Source organism: Cygnus atratus, chromosome 9, assembly GCF_013377495.2.
Source record: "Cygnus atratus isolate AKBS03 ecotype Queensland, Australia chromosome 9, CAtr_DNAZoo_HiC_assembly, whole genome shotgun sequence".
NCBI classification, from domain to species: Eukaryota; Metazoa; Chordata; class Aves; order Anseriformes; family Anatidae; genus Cygnus; species Cygnus atratus.
The window spans coordinates 13,481,829-13,502,107 of record NC_066370.1 but is presented as its reverse complement, the minus strand read 5'-3'; the positions used below and the strand labels follow the sequence as shown (position 1 = coordinate 13,502,107).

The 20,279-nt window shown below is 39.7% G+C and overlaps 1 protein-coding gene across 3 annotated transcripts in view; it reads left to right on the top strand.

Moving 5' to 3' along the window:
- Nucleotides 1-20,279, top strand: part of DLG1 (discs large MAGUK scaffold protein 1) — a 151,780-nt gene that overhangs the window by 45,312 nt on the left and 86,189 nt on the right. For 2 of the 3 annotated variants that reach the window (XM_035544711.2, XM_035544709.2), the window contains exon 4: nucleotides 9,075-9,239. In XM_035544711.2, the coding sequence (XP_035400604.1) occupies nucleotides 9,075-9,239 (165 nt within the window). Of the gene's footprint in view, nucleotides 1-9,074; nucleotides 9,240-19,291; nucleotides 19,758-20,279 lie in introns of those variants that run through there. The other variant, XM_035544712.2, reaches the window with a different exon arrangement.

Here is a 20,279-nt window from a genome sequence, read left to right as displayed (position 1 = left end):
TTGTGGAGCAGGCAGTGCTTGCCAGTTCCCTTTTCCCTTGTGCATTTTTTTCCTTTTTCATGTGCTGTATTTAAGTTTCTTTACTTGTGCTTTGCCCTAGTTTTCTAAAAAAGAGACCATGCTGTGATCCCCAAACAGCACAAGGAAATTAGAGGGCTTTATGATCTTCAGTTATTTGATTATAGTTTAAGGCTGCCCTTGGATTTAAATGTATGTATAACAGAAGCTTAACGTAATGTAGATACGCACAGAAGGTGTATTTTTGTGTGCGTATTATTTATTGCCTTTCTGTCTCCAAGATGTTTAAGATGAACTTTCCTTTTGGTCCTACCATTGTTGCTGCCCATGCATGCAGAAGACGACCTGTTGTAGGACGCCATGTCTAGGGCTGGCTGGTGAAAAAGTGTAGGTCATGGCACATGGGGGAAAGACAACTATGCTTATTAGTGTGGAAAGGCTGTCATCTGTAGTCCCTGCATCTTCTACCAAGGAAGAGGTCCTCATGCAAATGAAGTTTATTTTGAGATTTACTGTGGGCTGAGTTACACGTTTTTCTCCAGACATCTTGCCTTAGTTTCGGTTTCCTCAATCTGCACATTTATGTAAAGATGACGGTCTCCAGTATAATTCATGAAGTTGCTGTTTTCTGAGCTGCAAGTGTGGATGTCAGTTTTGCATCATGTTAAAGTTTCTACCTCAAGGGGTGCTTATCAGGTAAACTGAAGAAAGTAAAAGGGAGATGACAACAGACTGCCACAGGTGTAAACTTCAGTGAACAGTCGCAACCTAAAGAGAAGAGCAGACATTTCTGGGAGTATTAAATACTTGCTTTCATCTTTCAGTACAATTAAAATGTGTTTTTTGTAAGGGTTATCATCTTATGGTACAATGAAGAGAAATCAGTGTGTGTTTTTGATCAAATTCTGTAATGTGATGCCATAACATATAAATACAGTGAAATTCTGCAGGGACCCTGGTACTCTTTTAAAAAAAATATATAGTTTGAATCCTTAGAGCTTGATTCCCCCTTTTCCCAACACACACACACACACACACACACACAAAAAACCCACCACCAAACCCACACCAAAAACATATTTAAAAAAATATGTAGTGTTAGACTTGTTAATACACAACAAAGAACAAAAATCTTAAGGCGACCATGGCCATATTCAGTTCAGTTCTAAAGAAAAAAGTGCTGTTTCTGTCAGTTTTTTTCTCCCGAGTGTCCATGTGTACTGTTGCTTGAAATTAATTAATTTACCACGTTACCAACAGTGGCTCATAACCAAGTTGATGCCTGGTCCAAATTATTCATGTTTTCCTGGAGACAACCGGGGGAAAAAAAAAATGCAGCTTCTGATTTCATTGTGTTGAAGTTGGAGCATATTTGTCTATTTCTGTTGCTGTTTGCATATTGGTTTTGGTAGACCATTAGGAGTTTTGCTCAGCAGTTAATGGTCTTTTAATGTGTTACTTAACCTTGAATTTTTTGTTAGAAAATGAGGATTAAATATCCCATAGCCATTTGTTCTGTGGTCTGCTTATATTTCCTTGAAAAAGCTAGTGTGAACTGCAGCTCAGCAAATCCCCCGCTGTTAGCCTTACAACTTCCCGGCTTTACAATTATGCACATGTGATTTTAGAAGGGGCTTTCACTTGCTCATTGGTGCAGTGCGAAAGCACCTTGCGGGAGGTGCTGGGTCTGTCTCGGTCGGGCCGTGTACGAGTCCCTTGCTGCAACATCTTGCCCCTCCCCTAAGCAACCAGCATACATGAGCAGAGTGGCTCTGCTGGAGTTGCTTCTCTTTTCATGGAGGAGACAGCAGACCTTGCACTGCAGCAGGTGGAGCTGCCTTGCTGGATCGAGCCCTGGGTTCTGGCTGCAAGCATCCTGCTATTACTTCGGGCCACGATACAGTTGCCACTTGGAGCTGACGCTAGCATAATTACGTACAAAGCTGACTCGAAAAATTTAAAAATGGACACAGGCTTTTTTTGCTTGCCTTTTTTAAGATCTGGTTTCTAATATGGAGCGAAATCTTTCGTGAAGGATCGAACCTATTTGATGTAAAGGCTTATTTTTGAACACTATGGACCTAGAATAAATGTCAAAGACAGGCAGCAAGCAGCGCTTACCAAGGCATTTTTCTGGAATCTCAGTCGTGGATCGATTGAAGTGCACAGGGTCTGAAAAAATGTCTCCTAGCATAAAAAACTTGGATTGTTTTTCTCCGATGCTATGCCACTGTAAAGTAGCATGTACCAACAACACAATCTCTTTAATGTTTGGATGTAAGGTGGGTCTATAAAAGGACTTTCCTAGAAATATAAACTGGGTTTAATAGGCTATGAATGATTGCCAGGATGTGTACTGTAACAGTGCCTTAAATTTCCGATTAAATAGCATGTATTTTGTTCCAGGCATTACTCGATTATCAGAGGTTAGCTCTTGGTGATTGTGACAGAAGTAGTGAATTATCATGCCTACTCGTTAGGGATCCCTTTGAACAACATTTTGAATTTACTGACTGCTGCATGTAAAATGTCGTCATTCTCCATTAATCAGCATTAATCATCATGTAATCAGTTTATTGCACTTGGCTTTCATTTTCTTCAGCTGTGGAGAATTAAATACACAGGAGACTTGCACTGAGATGCAGGGCTGGAAATGCCTCCTGACATCATATTGATAGAAGCAATTGTTAGTGGCAGGTTTGGGTTTAACAGTGCCCTCGGGCATTTAGTCATTTTAGGACTCCATCAACTGTTTGGGGTCTAGAGCAACAAAACATACATAATTTGGTAATTCTTAGAATAGTAAGCAATATAGTTGAGGTTGTTTAAACTGCTTTTTCCAGAAAAATTAACACAGGAATTGAAGAATGTGATGAGAACTGTAACTGCTGGAAAGTCCCTTTAAAAATAAAGGGTTATGTGTGTGAAGTTACTTGTGAGACCGAGATTCAGCAATCTGTGTTTCCAAAAGTTATTTTGCATATTCAGTGTTTCCAAGCCAGTGTTCAATGTTCTTAACAAAAAAAAGCTGCATTTCTGTAAATTGGGAGCAGTTGTGTATGTGCATGTGTGCATATATACACAGACATATATGCATGCATGTCTGTGCAGTACACTTATATATGCTGGTATCACAATATGTTGTTGATGTTGCAAAAAAGTCACTAGGTTGGGAGGGAGGAGTCTGATCTGTTTGTAATGGCTCTTTTGCTAGTGTGAAAGATTTATTGTGGAATTGAAAGCTGAGTGCTTTATTTCCAGTAGGCAAGGATTTGCCTTGTTTTGTAACTACTTGCCTTTGTGTCCAAAGCATTTTTCAGTTGTAAATATGTACGTATATGTTGATGCAGCTGAGAAACTGTTTGCTGTAAAGTCAAGGTTTTTTTGTTCTCTGTGGAACTGCACATCCCTTAATTACAACATCATAAATTTGGGAGGAAAGCCATAGGACCAAAATACTATTTGGAATTTCATGGCGCCAGTTGAGCTGCCGATGAGGGATGCTGTTCGCTTTAAGACCAAACTAAAAATATCCAGCGAATATCCAGCATCCACTTGAGGCGTTTTGTGCCGGATTTGAGTGACAGCGGCATTTTCCACTGTCCTCGCATGTCAGTGGCCCCTTTGGGCTGCCTCATGCCCCGGTGACTTGTCCCCCAGTGACTTGTCCCCGGCTGGCTCTGGGGGCAGCCCCCTGGTGCCGCTGCTCGGGGTCCCCACTGTGGGTCCTTGTCCTTGTGCTGATGTCCTGCAGGCTGATTCTCTGTTTCTCAAGTGCAGTTGCTTTAGCAGTGCTGTACGTTGAAATATCTGGCTGTTGGGATTTAACGATACTCAAATAGCGGCCTGCTCAGCCTGGGGGAGAGGCGACTCAACTCATCAGGGTCTAAAAATACCCGAAGGGAGGGTGCAGTGAAGACAGAGCCAGGTTCTTGCCTATGGTGCCCAGTGCCAGGACAGGATACAGTGGGCACAAACTGGACCACAGGGGCTCCTGCTGAACCCCAGGAAGCGTTTCAGTGCTGTGTGGGTGGTTGAGCACGGGCACAGGCTGCTGGAGAGGCCGGGGGCCTGCTCCCTGCAGGGCCTGCACCCTGCAGAGCCCACCTGGGCACTGGCCTGAGCCCCCTGCTCTGGGGTGGCCCTGCTGGAGCAGGGCTGGACCCAGCGGTGCCTCTGCCATCAGCCAGCCTGTGATTCCCTGCGTGTGTTACTGTTAATAAATAGAGAGGGAGTGCTCTGCACTACCAAAATCCCAGCTGGACTGAAGGCATTAGGTTTGACTAACCGTGACCTGCTGGTAGTGCAGGGGGTTCTGCACTCAGCACTTATCAGTTTTATTTGTCTGAGGAAAAGTTGCAGGGTTGTGCTGCAGTAAGAATAGCATAGCAGTGTCTTCTCAGAAAACACCTTTTGAATGCTGAAGACTGAGCCAAAATTTAAAGGAAAATGTGAAACAACAATGCAGTGTAACCTGGTCAGTCCTTTACATAAAGAAACGATTCATCTGACAGAAGTAATTCTATGAACCGGTGTTTTTCATTTTCCTTTAGTGTTTTTTGACTACAGGAAAATAACATTGTCAGTCTGACTGCTCCTTGTTTGGCCTCTGTGCATTGGCATTGTGGAACAGGTGTATTTCTTCTCACCAAATATTTCTGGTGTTTTGTAAACACATGCATCTTAAACTGGCTATTTCAGAGTATCCATGACATGAAGTGCTGCCTAAATGCTTGCATTTACCACTAGCTGTGTATTTTTACATACGATGGAGCACCATGACCTAATTATTATGTTGCATGTGGTTTTACTCAAAGTACAATGTCAAACTGAAAGGGGAAACTCTAAAAGGCTGCTCCCCTTATGGTTTGTCTTACCTCTAATTATTAAAAGAAATCTCATTGCTTTTATTTGAGAATGAAGGAGTTATTACTCAATGTACTGAATGCTTGTTTAAAAAAATTGCTCTAATATTTCAAATCATTGAGTTTATGATATATGGAGACCTAAATAGAGAATAATACTAAATATCCTATTCTGTGATCAGTGAAGAAGTTCTGAAGATGCGCCACCACTTACCTGCTTCTCTTACCTTACTGAAGTGGTTTTGCTAGTCACAGGCTTTCAGCTTTGCAGTGTGAATTGCTGCTTACCTTCTATGAGGCTTCATTTTGGTTTTTGTAGTCTGCCAGTTGTCACAAATAAGTTTTCATGGGAACTTCCATTCTGCAGTAGCTGAGCATATTCCTTGCTTTGCATCCTTTTCACTTCCTCAGTGAGGAAGGCACTTTGTTGGCCTGAGCGCTTGCTTCTGGCTTAGCACTTCCACTGTGCTACAGGAAGACTCATACAAAATACGCTAGGGTCTTAATTTACCATTTAATTTGTCCTAATTTTATTGTAGCGAGATTATGGGGAATTTGGCTGTATTGTTGCTTTGCTTGCTGCAGCTATTGGAGCTTATTTTCTGCTGACTGGTATCTGAAAGTCAGAGTTGTGAATGTTAGTTTTTTAATTGAGGGGGGGGGAGACGTGAGGATAACTGTAGATATTTAGATTTTCCTACTCATCTGCTTTTGACATGCTGCATCCTAGTCCTTTTATGCAGGAGTGGGTAGGTTGAATGTAGAGCAGTGTTTCCCAACAACCCGAGTTGCTGGCATGGTCTGCCGAAGGGTCCCTTCAGGTTAAGCTCATTGTCTGAAGTGGAACAGTGACTGAATAAGGACAAGTATTTCAGTTTGGCTTGTCATGAGCAAATGGTCTGAGAGACAGTTTGTTTTATCATGCTATCTGTTCGTGCTGCATCAGAGGTGATCCGACTGTGTGAACTTGTATGTATTTCTCAATTTGAACTGGTTATATTGACTTGAAGTCCTCACTACCTTTCTCAAAGGTAGTTGGACCTCTACAACAAAAATTAAGACTTCGCCTAAACACAACAATATAAATCAGGCTGTCTGTTTTTCTGGGGTTTGTTTGTGATTTTTGTTTGGAGCGTGTAGGGACTTGGGAATGCTGTTGTGTGGATAAGGAGCATGAAAATCTGCAGGAGAAGGGGAGTACAAGAAAGACCAACTGGCAATCTTTTGTTACTGGTTTTTAGGCACCCTTTCACTTTTCCTCTTATGTTCAAGCTGTTTTAGTACTGATCTCTGTGTGTGGGGGGGGTACGTACAGGAGTTGCTGTGCCTTCAAATTTGTTTTTATGTAAGACATCGGATTGATGTGCCTCTAATGTGAATTGGATTGTGACACACATTCCATCCTGAAGATCAGCGTAGTTAATGCTGCCTTGTACTTTGTCATTACCTTATCTGGTAGCTAAGGGTGTTTTTGCATGATTAATTTTCTGTCCACAAGCATGGTGTTCTGTGTGGCCTGAATCTGTAGATTTACAGACTTACATGCTGTTGTGGATATGGGTCACTGTTTTAAGGCATGTTTAAGGGGTTCTTTAGGTTGCTTAATTTTCTGTTGATTATCTTTCAATAAGATCTCTCAGTAGAAAACTTTTTAAAAACATAAAGCCACAAGTTAATTACATCTAGGGAGTAGTATGGATATGAATTTATTTGAAAGACCTTCCTTTGAAAACACAATTTCCCGAAGCTTTTCTGTGCCTTTTCCATAAACAGGTGATCTATATTCTGAAAAATGGTCCTTTAAAACATTCGTAAAAAAAATTCAGTGTTTATCCTGTGTGTTTTTGCAGATACTTCGGTCATTTTTTTTAAGCTCTGCTAGGGTGGTGATTTTAGGCAGGGAGGCTGTGGGGCTGACCAGTTAGCACAATGAATGATTTCACTGCGGTGATTTTGGAACATCTTCTGGTGTCGCATTAACTAGCACAGGGTTATTGAAGTAAATGGATTTTTCAGTCGTTTACACCAGCAGATAACTTGGTCCATAGTACTGAGTGACAGTTCAAAACTCACTAAGGGTGCAATCTAGTTTGAACAAATCTGGTGAACTACGTTGCATCAGCAGAAACATTGTGACTCCATTTTGGCACCTGTAAATCTGCAACCCAGTCCTCTGGGGCAGTATCTCTGTCAGAAGTGTGCTAATGTTTAGCATTTGGGTTTTCTTTTGCACTGTAAATTATAATTTACAGAGTAGTCCATAAAGCTTCTTAAAAATGTAGTTAGCTGGCTTGGCTGCTGCCTAACTGGGTGCTGGGAGACTTCCTAGATGTGTGGCTGAGGTAAATTGCCTGCGAATTTGGAGCTGCTCTGCCACACTTGCTGTTAGTCCTTCCTTTGATGTGTCTTGCCCACTTCTTGGCTGGTTCTTCTGTCCTAGGGTCTCCTTGGCGCCTGGATTGGGCACAGGACTAGATTATTTTAGCTGTAAGCAGAGCAATGGTCTCTGCTAGCCACTGTGAGATTGGCTGCTCCTGCTCTCTCCCTCCCTTTCTCCCTGGTGTGCCAGCACTCTTGCATGTTTCATCTTGTTGTGAGCTGCTTTAGGGAATTAGAAGAGCAGCAAGTTAATATTGATAGAGAGGGAACAAACGTGCTGCTGGATTAGCCCACTGAGCGTGCTCCTCGTGGGGTCAGACACATGCTAGAAGCAAGGGGCAGGGGGATGTTGTAGACCTGGGGCAGGACAGTTTAAATGGGTCCTGCTCCTTTGTGTGGCAGCTGCCCTTTGGATCAGCTGGCCGTGTTCTGAAAATGCACCGCTAGACTTGTATGGGGTTTAAATTGTGTGGGATTTTGATTCAGGTGTAGCAGCAGAATTAACATGGCGTGACTGAAGGAGACAACTGAATTGCTCTGCTCAGGTGATGGCAACTCCTGGGAGAGGGATGGAGTGGGCAGTTCTGGGTGGTGGCTCTTTGACCATGCCAGAGCAGTTAGATGCTCCCCCTCAGTCAAGAGGCATGGGTGTTTTGGAGGTGATGACAAAACACTTCCACTACCATGGAGAGTCATCTGTTGTAAGACGATCTGCTCTACATCCAAGCTGAAGCACTTTGCTCTGAAGTATTTGCTGCGAAGGATGAGGACAGTTGGGTAACTTTTAGAATAAGAAGTGTTGTGGATATAGCACTTAGAAGTGCTATCCTGTAAGTAGTTTGGTTAGTGTATTTTAAAGATGAAATCTGTTTGTTTTTTTCAGTGGCTTCAGGTTGATTTTACTACTATTTGCAAAATATTTCCCAGTCTTGAATATCACATTAAAATCCAAATAGCCCTTCGTGTTTAAGATTTTTTTTGAGCTTGTAGCCCTTGTCTATAAAGCCTTACATGAGAGTTCTTTACCACAGCACTTCTTTTTCCATTTTTTAATGTAAATTGTAACAATGCATAATGCTTGATGAGCAGTTAACTCCGCAATCCAGAGAAGAGGTGAATACTACATGAACCCATGACTTCATTCATACTTTTTAGCGGGGGCTGCAAGTGTGGCTGCAGCACTGTCTGACTGGAACACAGCCCTGGTGGCTAAATAATAGGTTCTGGCTTTTGAAATTGAATGAAAATTAATAAGACTGACTGAGTAATGTCTTGTGTTTCTGTGTGGAGGCTTCTGTATCACAGAAGCTTCGTTTGTCTCGCTGCAAGCCCACATACTGTAGTCTCATAACAAAGTTAGGAGCAGTGAATTGCTGTGTAGATACCCCAACATAAAAGCTGAAACCTTTCAACTGACAGAAAAGGCTTTTAGCAGATGTGCTAAATAGGAAGTGGGGAAAAAGTTTTTGAGGCTGGTGGTTTTTAAAGGCAGGACATAATGCTGTATTAGAAGTGTAAGGAAAAAAGTTTTTTGGAAGAGAGTTTGTGGGCATGTTACTGTATGCAAACAGACAAAAGACTAGGTAGCTTTAGAGCATTTCTAGCACTTCTTTATAGCATTTCAAATGGCTGGAATATTTTTAAATGGGACCAGTTTTTAAACTGAAAATATTAATTTAAACCTTGTATTTCTAGATTTTATTACCTTGAGGTCAGCAGGGTCAGAAAGTAACTATTTGTCTCTCCTACGTTTTGTGGATAATGTTTTCACATTTTCATGGTGGGCTAATCTTTTTCTCTAATTTTTTTCAGAAATACCGCTATCAGGATGAAGATACACCTCCACAGGAGCACAGCTCGCCCCACATCAGCAATGAGGTGACGGGTCCAGAGCTGGTTCATGTATCAGAGAAGAATCTGTCACAGATTGAGAATGTACATGGATTCGTTTCTCATTCTCATATTTCACCAGTAAAGGTATGTTTTTTTAAGTTACGAGAGTGAACTGTTTTAATATGCTCTCTAGGGATATGCTATTGTGGGGAAAAAAATTCATCAGATACACTTCCTTATATGGAACTGCTCATTTGTAAAAATCACTGTATAGACATTAAGGTATTGACTTTGTTCCGCACGTCGTGATTAAAAGCACATGTTGTAAAATGCCCAGATAACAAATCTCAAGGTAACTTGAGGTCTCAGATGGAGTTGTGACTGGGCGCTATGGTTACCGTTGTCAGCTGCGTTTTGTTTTCTACAAAGATTCTGCAGAATCAGTTCTGAGTTCATTTTTATTAAATGTTTGAATCAAGGCCCTGTATGGAAAATCCAGTAAGAGAAGTGAGTGAGATTTTGGGGGGTTGTAGCAGGCAGTTTTGTTTACTTACCTAGTAGGGAAATGCAGCTTAATCATTTTCTGAATAGCTTAATATTTTAGTGCGCCAGACTAAATGGTGTGTTTTCTGTAAACACTTTTGAATCTATCTGGCTTTTTTTGAAGAAAAAATGGAAAAATGATTTGATAATGATGAGTATTTGGGGTTTAGAATGATAAGGTAGGCCTCAGTTTTGATATTTTTAGCTTGAGTTGTTGGTGTGGTAGTATCCTTTGCCTGAAATTAGCAGAGTACTGTACAAAGCATCAGGATATTTTAAGAACAATGTCGTTCTAAACTTAAAATGTTCTGGAAATGTAACTGTAAGGAAAAATATTGAGCCATCAGCTCTTTATTATCTACTTCTAAGGATTCTACAGAGGAACTGGCTGTAGTGGGGGTGTATTTAATAATTGTCTTTCATCTTTTCTAAAATTTTAGAAAATGTAAACGGTGTTATTGGACACATTTATTTTTACATAAAACTCCCTAAGAAATCCTCTGTGTGTTTCTGTAGTCTTCAGGGAAGCACAAGACAAGCTGTATTCTTCATGTCCTAATGAGTAACCTATCTGAAGTGGGCTATATTAACTTCTGAGGAGCCTTGTAAGAAAGCTAACACAACAAACCTCTCATTTTGGGCTGGGCTAGGACCTCAATCTTGTGTTGCTTATGAAGGCACACACACAGTAACACACTTTGCCATGTCTGGGGATCCATAAATTCATGGATACCTAAAGTAATACATTGCATTTTGTGTATGTTCATTATATATATATTAAAAAAAAACACTCTGCCACTGGGGACTTAAGGTGAACTCTATGCACAAGCTTTTCCTAATTTATAGTATGCTTAGTCGTACATTTCAGAAAGTATAAAGGGGTCAAAAAGGCAAAGAGGCAAACTGCACAACTGTCTGTACTTAGAGATCAGGTTTAATATGTTTCACAATCCAGATACCTTTGCGAATAATGATAAAAAAATATATAATGGTTATATGAGATAGTTCTAAGAAGCAGATCAATCTAGATGCTCTTTCATTGTACTTGAGACAGTTCAAAGGGCTCTAATTACCATGGTGTCTTTTTCACTGCCTGAACTGTAGGGAAACCGAAGTACACAGAGTAGTTCCTGTGTTTGAGTTTTATTTCTGTTATATTTTTATTTGACTTGAGTATGTCAGAGAAACCCAAGGTTGCTATTGAATACTTAGCGTAGCTGGTCCTCCCTTCAATACATGTTCCTGGTGTTGGCATAGCTCATGCTGAAGATCTATTTAGCAGCAACAGCTCTGAGTTGAGAGAGCTTTGTGAATTTGTTTGTTAGGCTGGCTCGCTGCACTGTGGTGTAGGGACCAGGTATTGGCTGGTATACAAGATCTTAATTAGCTGTATTCAATAGTGCCTTTGTTTAAAGAAACAAAATGTAACAGAGGGCATTGGGAAGTTTTAGTAAGAAAGAGGATGTGTTCATTATAGTAATAACACAGGAAGGCTGTTTTTTTAGTTAGGCTTGCTAAATACTTTTGAAATTTCAAATACGGAGTTGTTAGCTTGGAGAACCTTTTGGATGTAAACGCTGCTTTGCAGTCATATGCTGCTTTTTGAGAAATGCTGCAGAGGGCAGTACAATCAGATTTTTCTGAGGAATACCTTCTCTTTTTAGCAAGCCCTCTGCAGCCTAGAACACTAATGCAGAACATGGATAGAAGATGATGAAGAACTGAGGTGTGCAAGGTTTTAAATAGTTTTTGTCCTCAAGAGGAGCTTTCATCATCTGTAGGACTTAAAGTAGCTGTTGCAACTTGCTTGGACACTTGGATGGTTTTCAAAGAGCATCCTTCAGTAACCAAAAAGTCAAACATATGTCTAAAGTGTTTAGAGGATGTGCATGTAATTACTATTTTCAGATGTTTTATGTTAAGTGCCATAGTAACTCAAGGTGGTTTCCTGTCTAAGAGGGATGAGCTACCTCAGGGTGGGGTAGGATTTTGGACGTTTGCAGTTGTCACGAAGTAACCAATACTATGTGTACTGATTTGAAGTTTAAGCATAAGACAGGGCACGTGATGTTTTTGCCTTGTTAGGGTCGAGCTTTTGTCAGTTTATGAGGAAGTGTACACTATGTACCTCAAGCATCAGAGATGTACACTTAACCTATGAGATTTTTTATCCTCTGTTCTCTAACACTGGGTGAAGTGAAACTCTATTTCACCCTGTAAAATGCATTTTTTTTTTTTTGAGTGCTTGGTAATAGACAATCACGGACAGGTAAGAAGAATGGTCAAACTTCCTTCACAAGTATTCTGTCCCAGACACTTGAACATTTTCAGGTAGGCAGGCAGCTAGTACTAGAGTTTCTTCAGTACGAGCTTTCAAAATTTTTTGTAGGAATTTGGGATTGCAGCATGAGAGTTTCTCAAGTTACTATGAAATAAAATGTGACCAAGCTGATCTGGCTTTGGTGTACTGGAAAGCAATACGTTGCTAACAAGAGCGACCACTAGATGGTGATGCTACAAAAAAGATTTTAATTGTAAAGCTGAATTTAGCTTTTCTATCATACTTTCATTTTTCAATCTAATATTTCCTTTAATGAGAAACATTAAAACTCCAACCAAGCAAAATCTGTGATAGATCTGATATCAAACAAGATTTTAAACTGTGGACTGACAATTAGTTTTCTATCAAGGAAAAAAACTGTGAGTAATAAATCATTTTAAGGTTTTAACATAATGGTTCATGATGCAATATGATGGAAAAAAAAAGTCTTAAAATGAAGTATCCTTCATTTAAAGCGATCTGCACATGAAAGGATAAGTATTTTATTTACAGCCCTGTATTTACAATGTATGTGTAGACAGTTTCAAAAAATTTTCCAATGTAAGTGATACCCAAAGCTGTGTCACAGGCTTTGCAGTCTGGTCCAGCTGACAACATGCACTGTAGTTTTACTTTGTGGGATAAATGTCTTGAGCCCATTTAGTGTATACCTGTTTTTGACACATGTTCAGACATCTTTGTAAAAGTGTTTTCAAGACCTATTGGTATTTATGTTGAATAGTTTTAAATGGACTCAAACTATGTACGTGTTAGTGCTACAGTGATGTATAAGTCTGCCTAAATTGACTGTGGTATCACAGGAATGAAATACGGCAAGGTGGTACTTTTCTTAAAAAGGCATCTGGAAGGGCTCGTAGAAATGGCAACTCGGCCTCATTCTGAACTGGGAAAATGGAGGAACTGTTGTAAAGGGCAGGATCAATGAGTGCCTGGAGTAAGTGCTGATGAGGAAGTGATGAAAGCATTGCAGAGTCTTCTGCTGCACAAAGGTATTAGAGCGTGTGCATGAAGATCATGTTGTTGATGTTGGTTTCTAGTTTTTCTTAGATGCATGCAATGTAATTCCCTGAAAAGGCTTATAGAAAAATTAGGTTGTCGTGGATTAAGAAAAAAAAACTTAAGGTTTAGTTAACTAAAAAAAATAAACAGCAGAAGGAAACAATAAACCAACAGGAAAGTAAAGGGTAGGAAAGAACATCAGTAATCATGATGGATGGAGGCTACCATAAGTATGTCAGGAAAAACTGGTCTCCTCGTTGTATCATCTCAGAGGAATGAGAGCTCAGGGTTAAAATAGACTGATGGAAAAATCATTTCAGTGCTCAGTAACACTCGAAAAGGCAAACAGAATAGCAAGAATGTCTGGGGAAGCAAATGGGAATAAAATTGCGTTATTGTATCACTGTAGAAATCTGCAGTGTTCCTTGAGAACTGCATGGTTTCTTATATCAGAAGGTATATCAAACTAGAAATGGTTCGCAGAAGAGAAAGAAAGAGTGGTCAGACAGGGAGCAGCTACCCTACAGTGAAAGATAGATCAGTTTGACTCCTCATTTGGGAAGGAGCTGAGTCAGGAGATCGTTAACAAAACTGAAGTCAGTAAGGTTAGGTCAGTAAAAGTATAATTAGCGAGTTGTTATTTCAGAAATGTAAGCTTATTCAGAAATATAAATTAGCAGTATATAAATTTTATATACTATATATATTTATATATAGAATGATTAAATTATAGCCACTAACCCCAGTGATCCCCCAGTCAGGCTGTAACTTTGGAAATCTTTCAGCTGCTGGTAGTCTCCGAATGTTGTGCTGATAAGATGGATAGGTTCCTCTCCTGGTCTGTCCTGCCTGCAGCCACTCCACACCCTCCTCCTCTGTCCCCCTCATCCTCTCAAGTGCTTCCGCAGATGTCTTGAGAGCTTGTGGAGCACCTGTTAAAATAGGCTTCTCTGCTCATTAAGAGTGGAAAAGCTCAGTGAAATAATGGGCATTAGGATTTCTTGAACTACAAAGGCATGCTCAAGGTGAGACAACAGTCAAAGTAATTTTACCTCGCTATTTGCCCCAGTACATTTTCCTGCTTGTATGATCTCCTAAATCTTACTTCCCTCTGAGCCAGGTAGGCAAGGTTCCCCTGAAGCTGCTGATGCTGCTTCCATTTATTAATTAAAGATAGGTTGGCATGCATTTTGCAAGATTAGCTGACATTTATGATTGTGAGAAAGTTGCAATCTCTTACTGTTACCTAAATGAAGACCCTTAAAACTTTATGCTGTCTTCAGCAGGAAGACAGTACCTCTGGAGTTAGGGATGTACATGGGAGATCAGCAGAAATTATGAAGACCAACTTGAACAGACCCTCAGAAGTACTCATTTTCAGGCTAGTGTTATGTTTTGGTGGCCACTCTTGAGCAGGTGCTCTGTAATTGTTAATTAAAAAGCCTTGCCCAAGTCCTTAACAGGTTGCTACTTTCAAAGTTCCTTTAAGTTGAGGAATATACAAATATGTGCAGAGGTATCAGTTTGTGTCTCCTGTTAAGAAGCAGTTGACCAAATCTGCCTCTCTTTCAATGTGGATCTGTTCAACAAATTCTTGTCAACAGAGATAAGAAAGAAAAACTGTAACAGATGGAAGGTGGATTAATCCAAACATTGGAACAACCTAGGATATAGTAATCAACATCAAGTTGTCTTAATAACTGGTTGTACTCATTTCCCCTGAGATTTCCCTGGAGAGCTCAGTGCAGCTGGGCTCACTTTGAAGAAAGACTAAAGAAACTTGTGTTAAACATAGGATGTTTTTATCAGTCTGGCGTGCCAAAAGGATGGGCAGAAGATTCATGAGCAGTGTACGGAAAACCAGGCACTTTAATCTGCACAGATTGGTAGGTTATGGGGGTGTAATACGAATGCTTTTTAGTAATCGTTGATGTTCGTCCTTCTACTAGTAATGTATAATTCTGGAATAATCTGTAGGTTTCATACTGAAATATGTACTTTTTTGACTATGTAAATTACAGTTGATCGAACGCCATCCTTTTGGTCCCATATATTATATTTTTCAGTGTTTTTTCCCCACCTTGGGAGCTACTTATATAGTCTTCTATTTGAGTATTTAAATTTAGTTGTACGCATTTCATTTGTCTCTACTTTTTAATAGTAAGGTAAGTGGTACTGAACAATAAGCACCTGCCACTGTTTTAGGTTCTTCTTGAATTTACTCTCTAAAATGTATCAGTTTATCCATTATCCAGTTTGTACTGTTTAGCAGTGTGGTAAGAAAACTAACAGAAGACATTTTTCAAAGAATTCAGTCTTGCTTGTTGTTGTTTAAAGAGCAATTGACATATAACTGCTGTTTGCATATGCAAACAGTTTTTGTTGCTGTATATTTCAATTTCAAGGTATGCCTGCTGGTGGAGGTATGTGCAGGAAAGCTTTCTTTGAGATTAAAGTACGGTATGTCATGTTTAACTCGTCCCAGCAAGCTGATAATAAGAAATGGCTCAAGTACAAAATCAGAGTAACTCCATTCCAAGTATTTGATGCTAATTTTTAAATACATTTAATCATAGTGGTTGCTGTATCTTGTTAACTGGCTGCATAACAAATAATGTTGTTCCGTGTCTGCTACAAAAGCAGATGCATCTTTCAGTAATTTTATTAAGCTTTAGAAAGGTATGCGTACTGTGTGTACTGATTTGTAAATCTTAATTATGTTTATCTGTGAATTCTTAATTCTTGCCTCACAGTAAATAAGGCCTTTGTTTGGCTGTGGGTTTTTTTTGTCCCCATCAGTTTAGTGTGCAGAATATGGGGAGGGAATGACAGCAGCTCTCCTCAGGGCTTCTTCAGACACCCTGGTGAGTCTCCTGCCCTGCCCCGGCCCCATAGGCCATTTGCTGCAGTTTGAGCCCCCACCTCTGTACTGAGGATTCTTGGATTGTCTCCTCTGGATACTTACTGGGATTTCTACGTGTAGGTGTAGACTACCGTCATGTAGACTACTACATGTAGGTGCAGACTACCTTCAGACTCCACTGAAATGCATTTTGTTCAAAACAAGTCCTTATTTTACCTCCCACCCGTCTTTATTTTCACCTGCACAAGCTAGTATTCTTCCTGTCCAGACCCCTTTGCTTTATCGTGATGCTGCATCATTTCTAGAGGTAGGCTATGCTGCCACCTTTGGGTTGTTGTGGCTGTAACTTGTACAATCTGGGTTTACCTCATTACCGTAGTGCAGGCTTCTGCAAATAATTGCAGCTATATCTTCTTAGGCATCAGTAAATCCTGCTCAATACCATTAATATCCGTAAAGAGGGTACCAGCACAGATTGCTTGTCTTGTGTCACCAGTGTGATTGTTTAACCTCTGCTTGAAGTCCCTCTCTGGATTTTTGTCCCTCTGTCGCATCAAAAGGAAAGCCTCATAGCTTCACTATCAGGAATTTTTGTCTATACCTGCCTTTCCTGAAGTGCTGATTTCTAAAGCCCCTATGTCAATGATGCCCTGGGTTTGTTGTGGCGTGAGTGGGACCAGTCATCGAAGGAAAATGCCTTAAAATACAGCCTACCTGTCTCACCTTCAAACTGGTCCATATAATGTCAAGAAAAATAGGCTCTTGTCCATGTATTATGGATTATTATTTTCAGAATTATAAACAATACTCGCCCGTGTGGCTGTCCATTTTGAAGCCTATGGAGACACATAGGTGTACGAATATTACATGCAGAATTTTTTTGAAAGACACTTTTCTTGCCTGTCAGTTTTGATTTATGGATAGCTGTGCTTCCCTAGCAATCACAGTTAAAAGAGTTTGTCATACAGGGGTCAGAATAAGGTACAGGATGTTCCTTTTTGACTTTAATTGCTTATGCCTCTCTGTGTCTTGGCCTTTGGTCCTGCTCATGACCAAGCGTTTTGGTTGTGGTTGGTTGTTCTGCTCAGCCCCTGCTTCACTGTGTTGTCCGCATCAGCGCGTCCTGGTGAGCCTTCCCGAGTGCCTCTTCCTTCCCAGCCAGCAAAACCCAGGCAGCTCTGGAGGGCAGTTTTCCAGACCACATGTGCAAACAATGTTTTATTCTAGATCTGACCTGCACAGAATATGGCCTATGAAACACTTAGCTTAATTCAAACCAGTGGCAAGCCTACATCTTTAAAGATGAAAAATCGTTGTCATTTGTTTTGCAGGAAGTCAAGCTAGGCCATCGCAGTGGACTTTCTATCAGATATTTGTGTGTATAAAATTAAATTTTCTCCTTTAGCAGTAATGAATAGCTTGTGTTCTTTTATACCAACAAACTTCGAACTGCATAGCAGTATCTCAATAGCGATATGTATGGTGATGAAATCTTGGCAAGTGTTTAAAAGAATGCATTTTCTGAACATGGAAACGTGTGTGTTAGGGCACAGATTAAGAACTATACAGCTTGTTTAAGTTCCAAAGTGTCCTTTGCAGCTTTGCTTTCAGCACTGAAGTTAGGGGTTGGGATAGGAGGAAAATGTATACATCTTTGTCTTCCTACTGTGTTGACAACAGAAATTTTGAATAAAAATTCCAGAATGTCAGAACTGTGTTTTTTTAAGTTCTTATTTACATTTTTTTGTGCCTATAACAATATAAATGTTCAGGTAAGGCTACAATCGTCTCTTCCCTCAAATTAGAAGAATTCACACTGTAAAAAGTTTCTAGTTTATTTTCTACTGTGTCTCAGATGTATCTTTACTTCTGTTACCTACTTTATGAACACAGCTTTAAGGGCTGTGCCCAAATCAGACCTAGCTTCATATGATTTACAGTGATAAGCCATCGTATTTTATGAATATTAATAAGGTTTGTCTGAAAAATGCTGTCAGTGTTGTTATTGAGGTGTACTAGTAATGAGAAGTAAATTGTGCATGGATCTTATTACCAATATCTCGGTAAACACAAATATCGAATTATTTTTGTTTGCATTGTAACATAAGCAGTTGGTGAAAATTTCACATGGAAAAGAGTATATTGCAGCCAAAAAAGTATATGGAGGGATTTAATAATTTCTGCTAAAATGAGCATTGTGAGTCAGTAGATTTGTAAAACTCTATTGTTGTAGGTTGTATCAGCGTGGTAAGCCCATATAGGGACTTTTCTGCCTTTGTTAACCATATTGAGGCTTTTCTTTTAAGAAAACGTTTTCCCTGGTGTATGGTTCTGACCACTAGAGCATTTTGTATAGAAAATAGGACAGGCAGTTTTGATAATTTTGTATTGGATTTCTAGAGGCAAGCTGTACTGAAAGCCTCAATACGTAACTGATTTCCTAAAGCAGTCTCTTGCATTTGAGCTGGAGGACTTAAAAAAAAAAAAAAAAAAAAAAAAAAGTGTAAAATTTGAATAGTGAATAATTCAGTAAGATAACTTGAATTCCAGATAACCTTTTAGTTGTTTACTGTGCGACTTCTCTTTTTACTGTGAAGAGAGCAAAGAAAATGTACTCCTATAGCACTAGTAGTCTTGTGATTTTTATTGGAAATCAAAGTAATTTTATGGAAAATTTGTTAGTGCACAATAAGCATCTTTCAGATTTTTTTTTTTGCCATTTCTTGTACTTCTGAGATACAACCTTTGGTCACGATATATTTGTTGTTTTCGTATTATGCCTAGAGTTCTTGCAGAATTCTGGAGATAGGTGTTAAGATCCTGACATGTTAGTGATAAAATAAGAGCAACAAAGCGTTGAATTCTAGTGTTTAATGCTAATATCCCTAATCTTGCTGAGTCAAAAAAACAAAAACAAAAAACTAGCCCTCCACTGATACACAGCATAAAATGACTGTGTTGTGTTCAGAAGGGTATGTTTCCTTCTGAGTTGTTTTATGTGCTAAAGAGGGAGGATTTTTTTTAAATAAAAAAGGAACCAGCGATTCTTTCTTGGCTATTCATTCTGAATGAGGTCTCCTTTTTTCTGAGGAATGTTTTCAGAAGACTGAAACTAGTGAAGTTGTGCTGCATTGCTGCATGTTCCCTGTTTAATTCAGTTCATGTTTATAATTTATGCAGGCAGTGAAAAGATGCTATTGGATCTTAATGGAGACAGTGATTGAAACTTGGTGATTTGTGATCCATGCTTTCTCCACCCAGTAGCTGTTACCATGCACCACCATCCTTTTAGCTGTGGATTTCTAACGTTGTACTGTACCTGCCATCCAATTTCTCTTAAGTACCTGTTAGGTGCAGGTATTATTTCTCTAGGAGGAGAAAACAAGCTTTCGATCAAACAAGCTTTTGATCCTGTCGTTCTGAAAAAGGAAAAAGAAGGAAAACATTTACTTGTGCTTTTTCTTAGAATTACAATAATGAGCATACTCTCGAGCAATCACAGGTAGAGGAAGGATGTAGGTGGTAGAAAAGCTTGGAAGAAGAACAGCATCAGCTATGAAGAATTTTGTTTTCCTGGTTTGTAAGTGATGCTGCTGTAATTCTATCTGCATCTTTTTTTTCCTGCTCATTCACCACTCAGCAGCTGGTAGGGAAGTAAGACTGCCTGGCAACCACCTGCAGAGCCGCAGAGATGAATTACATTTTCGGAAATAACACACTCCTCTATTCTCGCGCCAATCGAGGCAACACGGGCTCAAGCCATAGCTCTGTAGGCCCAAAGCACAAGCAGTGGGCAAAGAAAGGCTCGACAGATGAGTTACGAAATGAGCCTTCCCGTTGGCAGCAGATAGTTGCATTTTTCACTCGGAGACATGGTTTCATTGACTGCATTTCGGTTGCTGCCAGCTCCACCCAGGTAATATTCCACTTGTTGAAATTATTGTCTGCATGCTTTCTGGTTACTTGCTAGTCAGCAATAGCAATTTATTTATAAATCTCTGTTTTATGAATGGTGTTTTCTGTCTGCTTTCATTTTCATATTTCACAGAGCTCTGTATAATTCTTAGCATTAAAGCATGAAAATGGAGACACTTAAATGAGATGCGAGTTTTCTGAAAGTTATTTTGCAAATGGAGAGCCTCCAACAAGTTGAAATATGAGGTATTTTAATGACATACTGAAAAATGCCATTTACATTGTGCTGCCTGTCCCTGGAGGGGAATAATGCAGCTAAGGAATACCAGATCCATAGCCACAGTAAGATGACAGTTCATATAGCAACCACGTATTTCCTGATTAAGGAATTGTATTTGAAAGAAAGGATTAAGCGATTTCAAGTCTTGAATTTGTCATGCTACATGTTTTAATTTAGTCTGTGTCAGTTCTGTTTTTTTGGCTGCTAACAATCTATAAATAAGGCATGCCTTCCTTCCATACA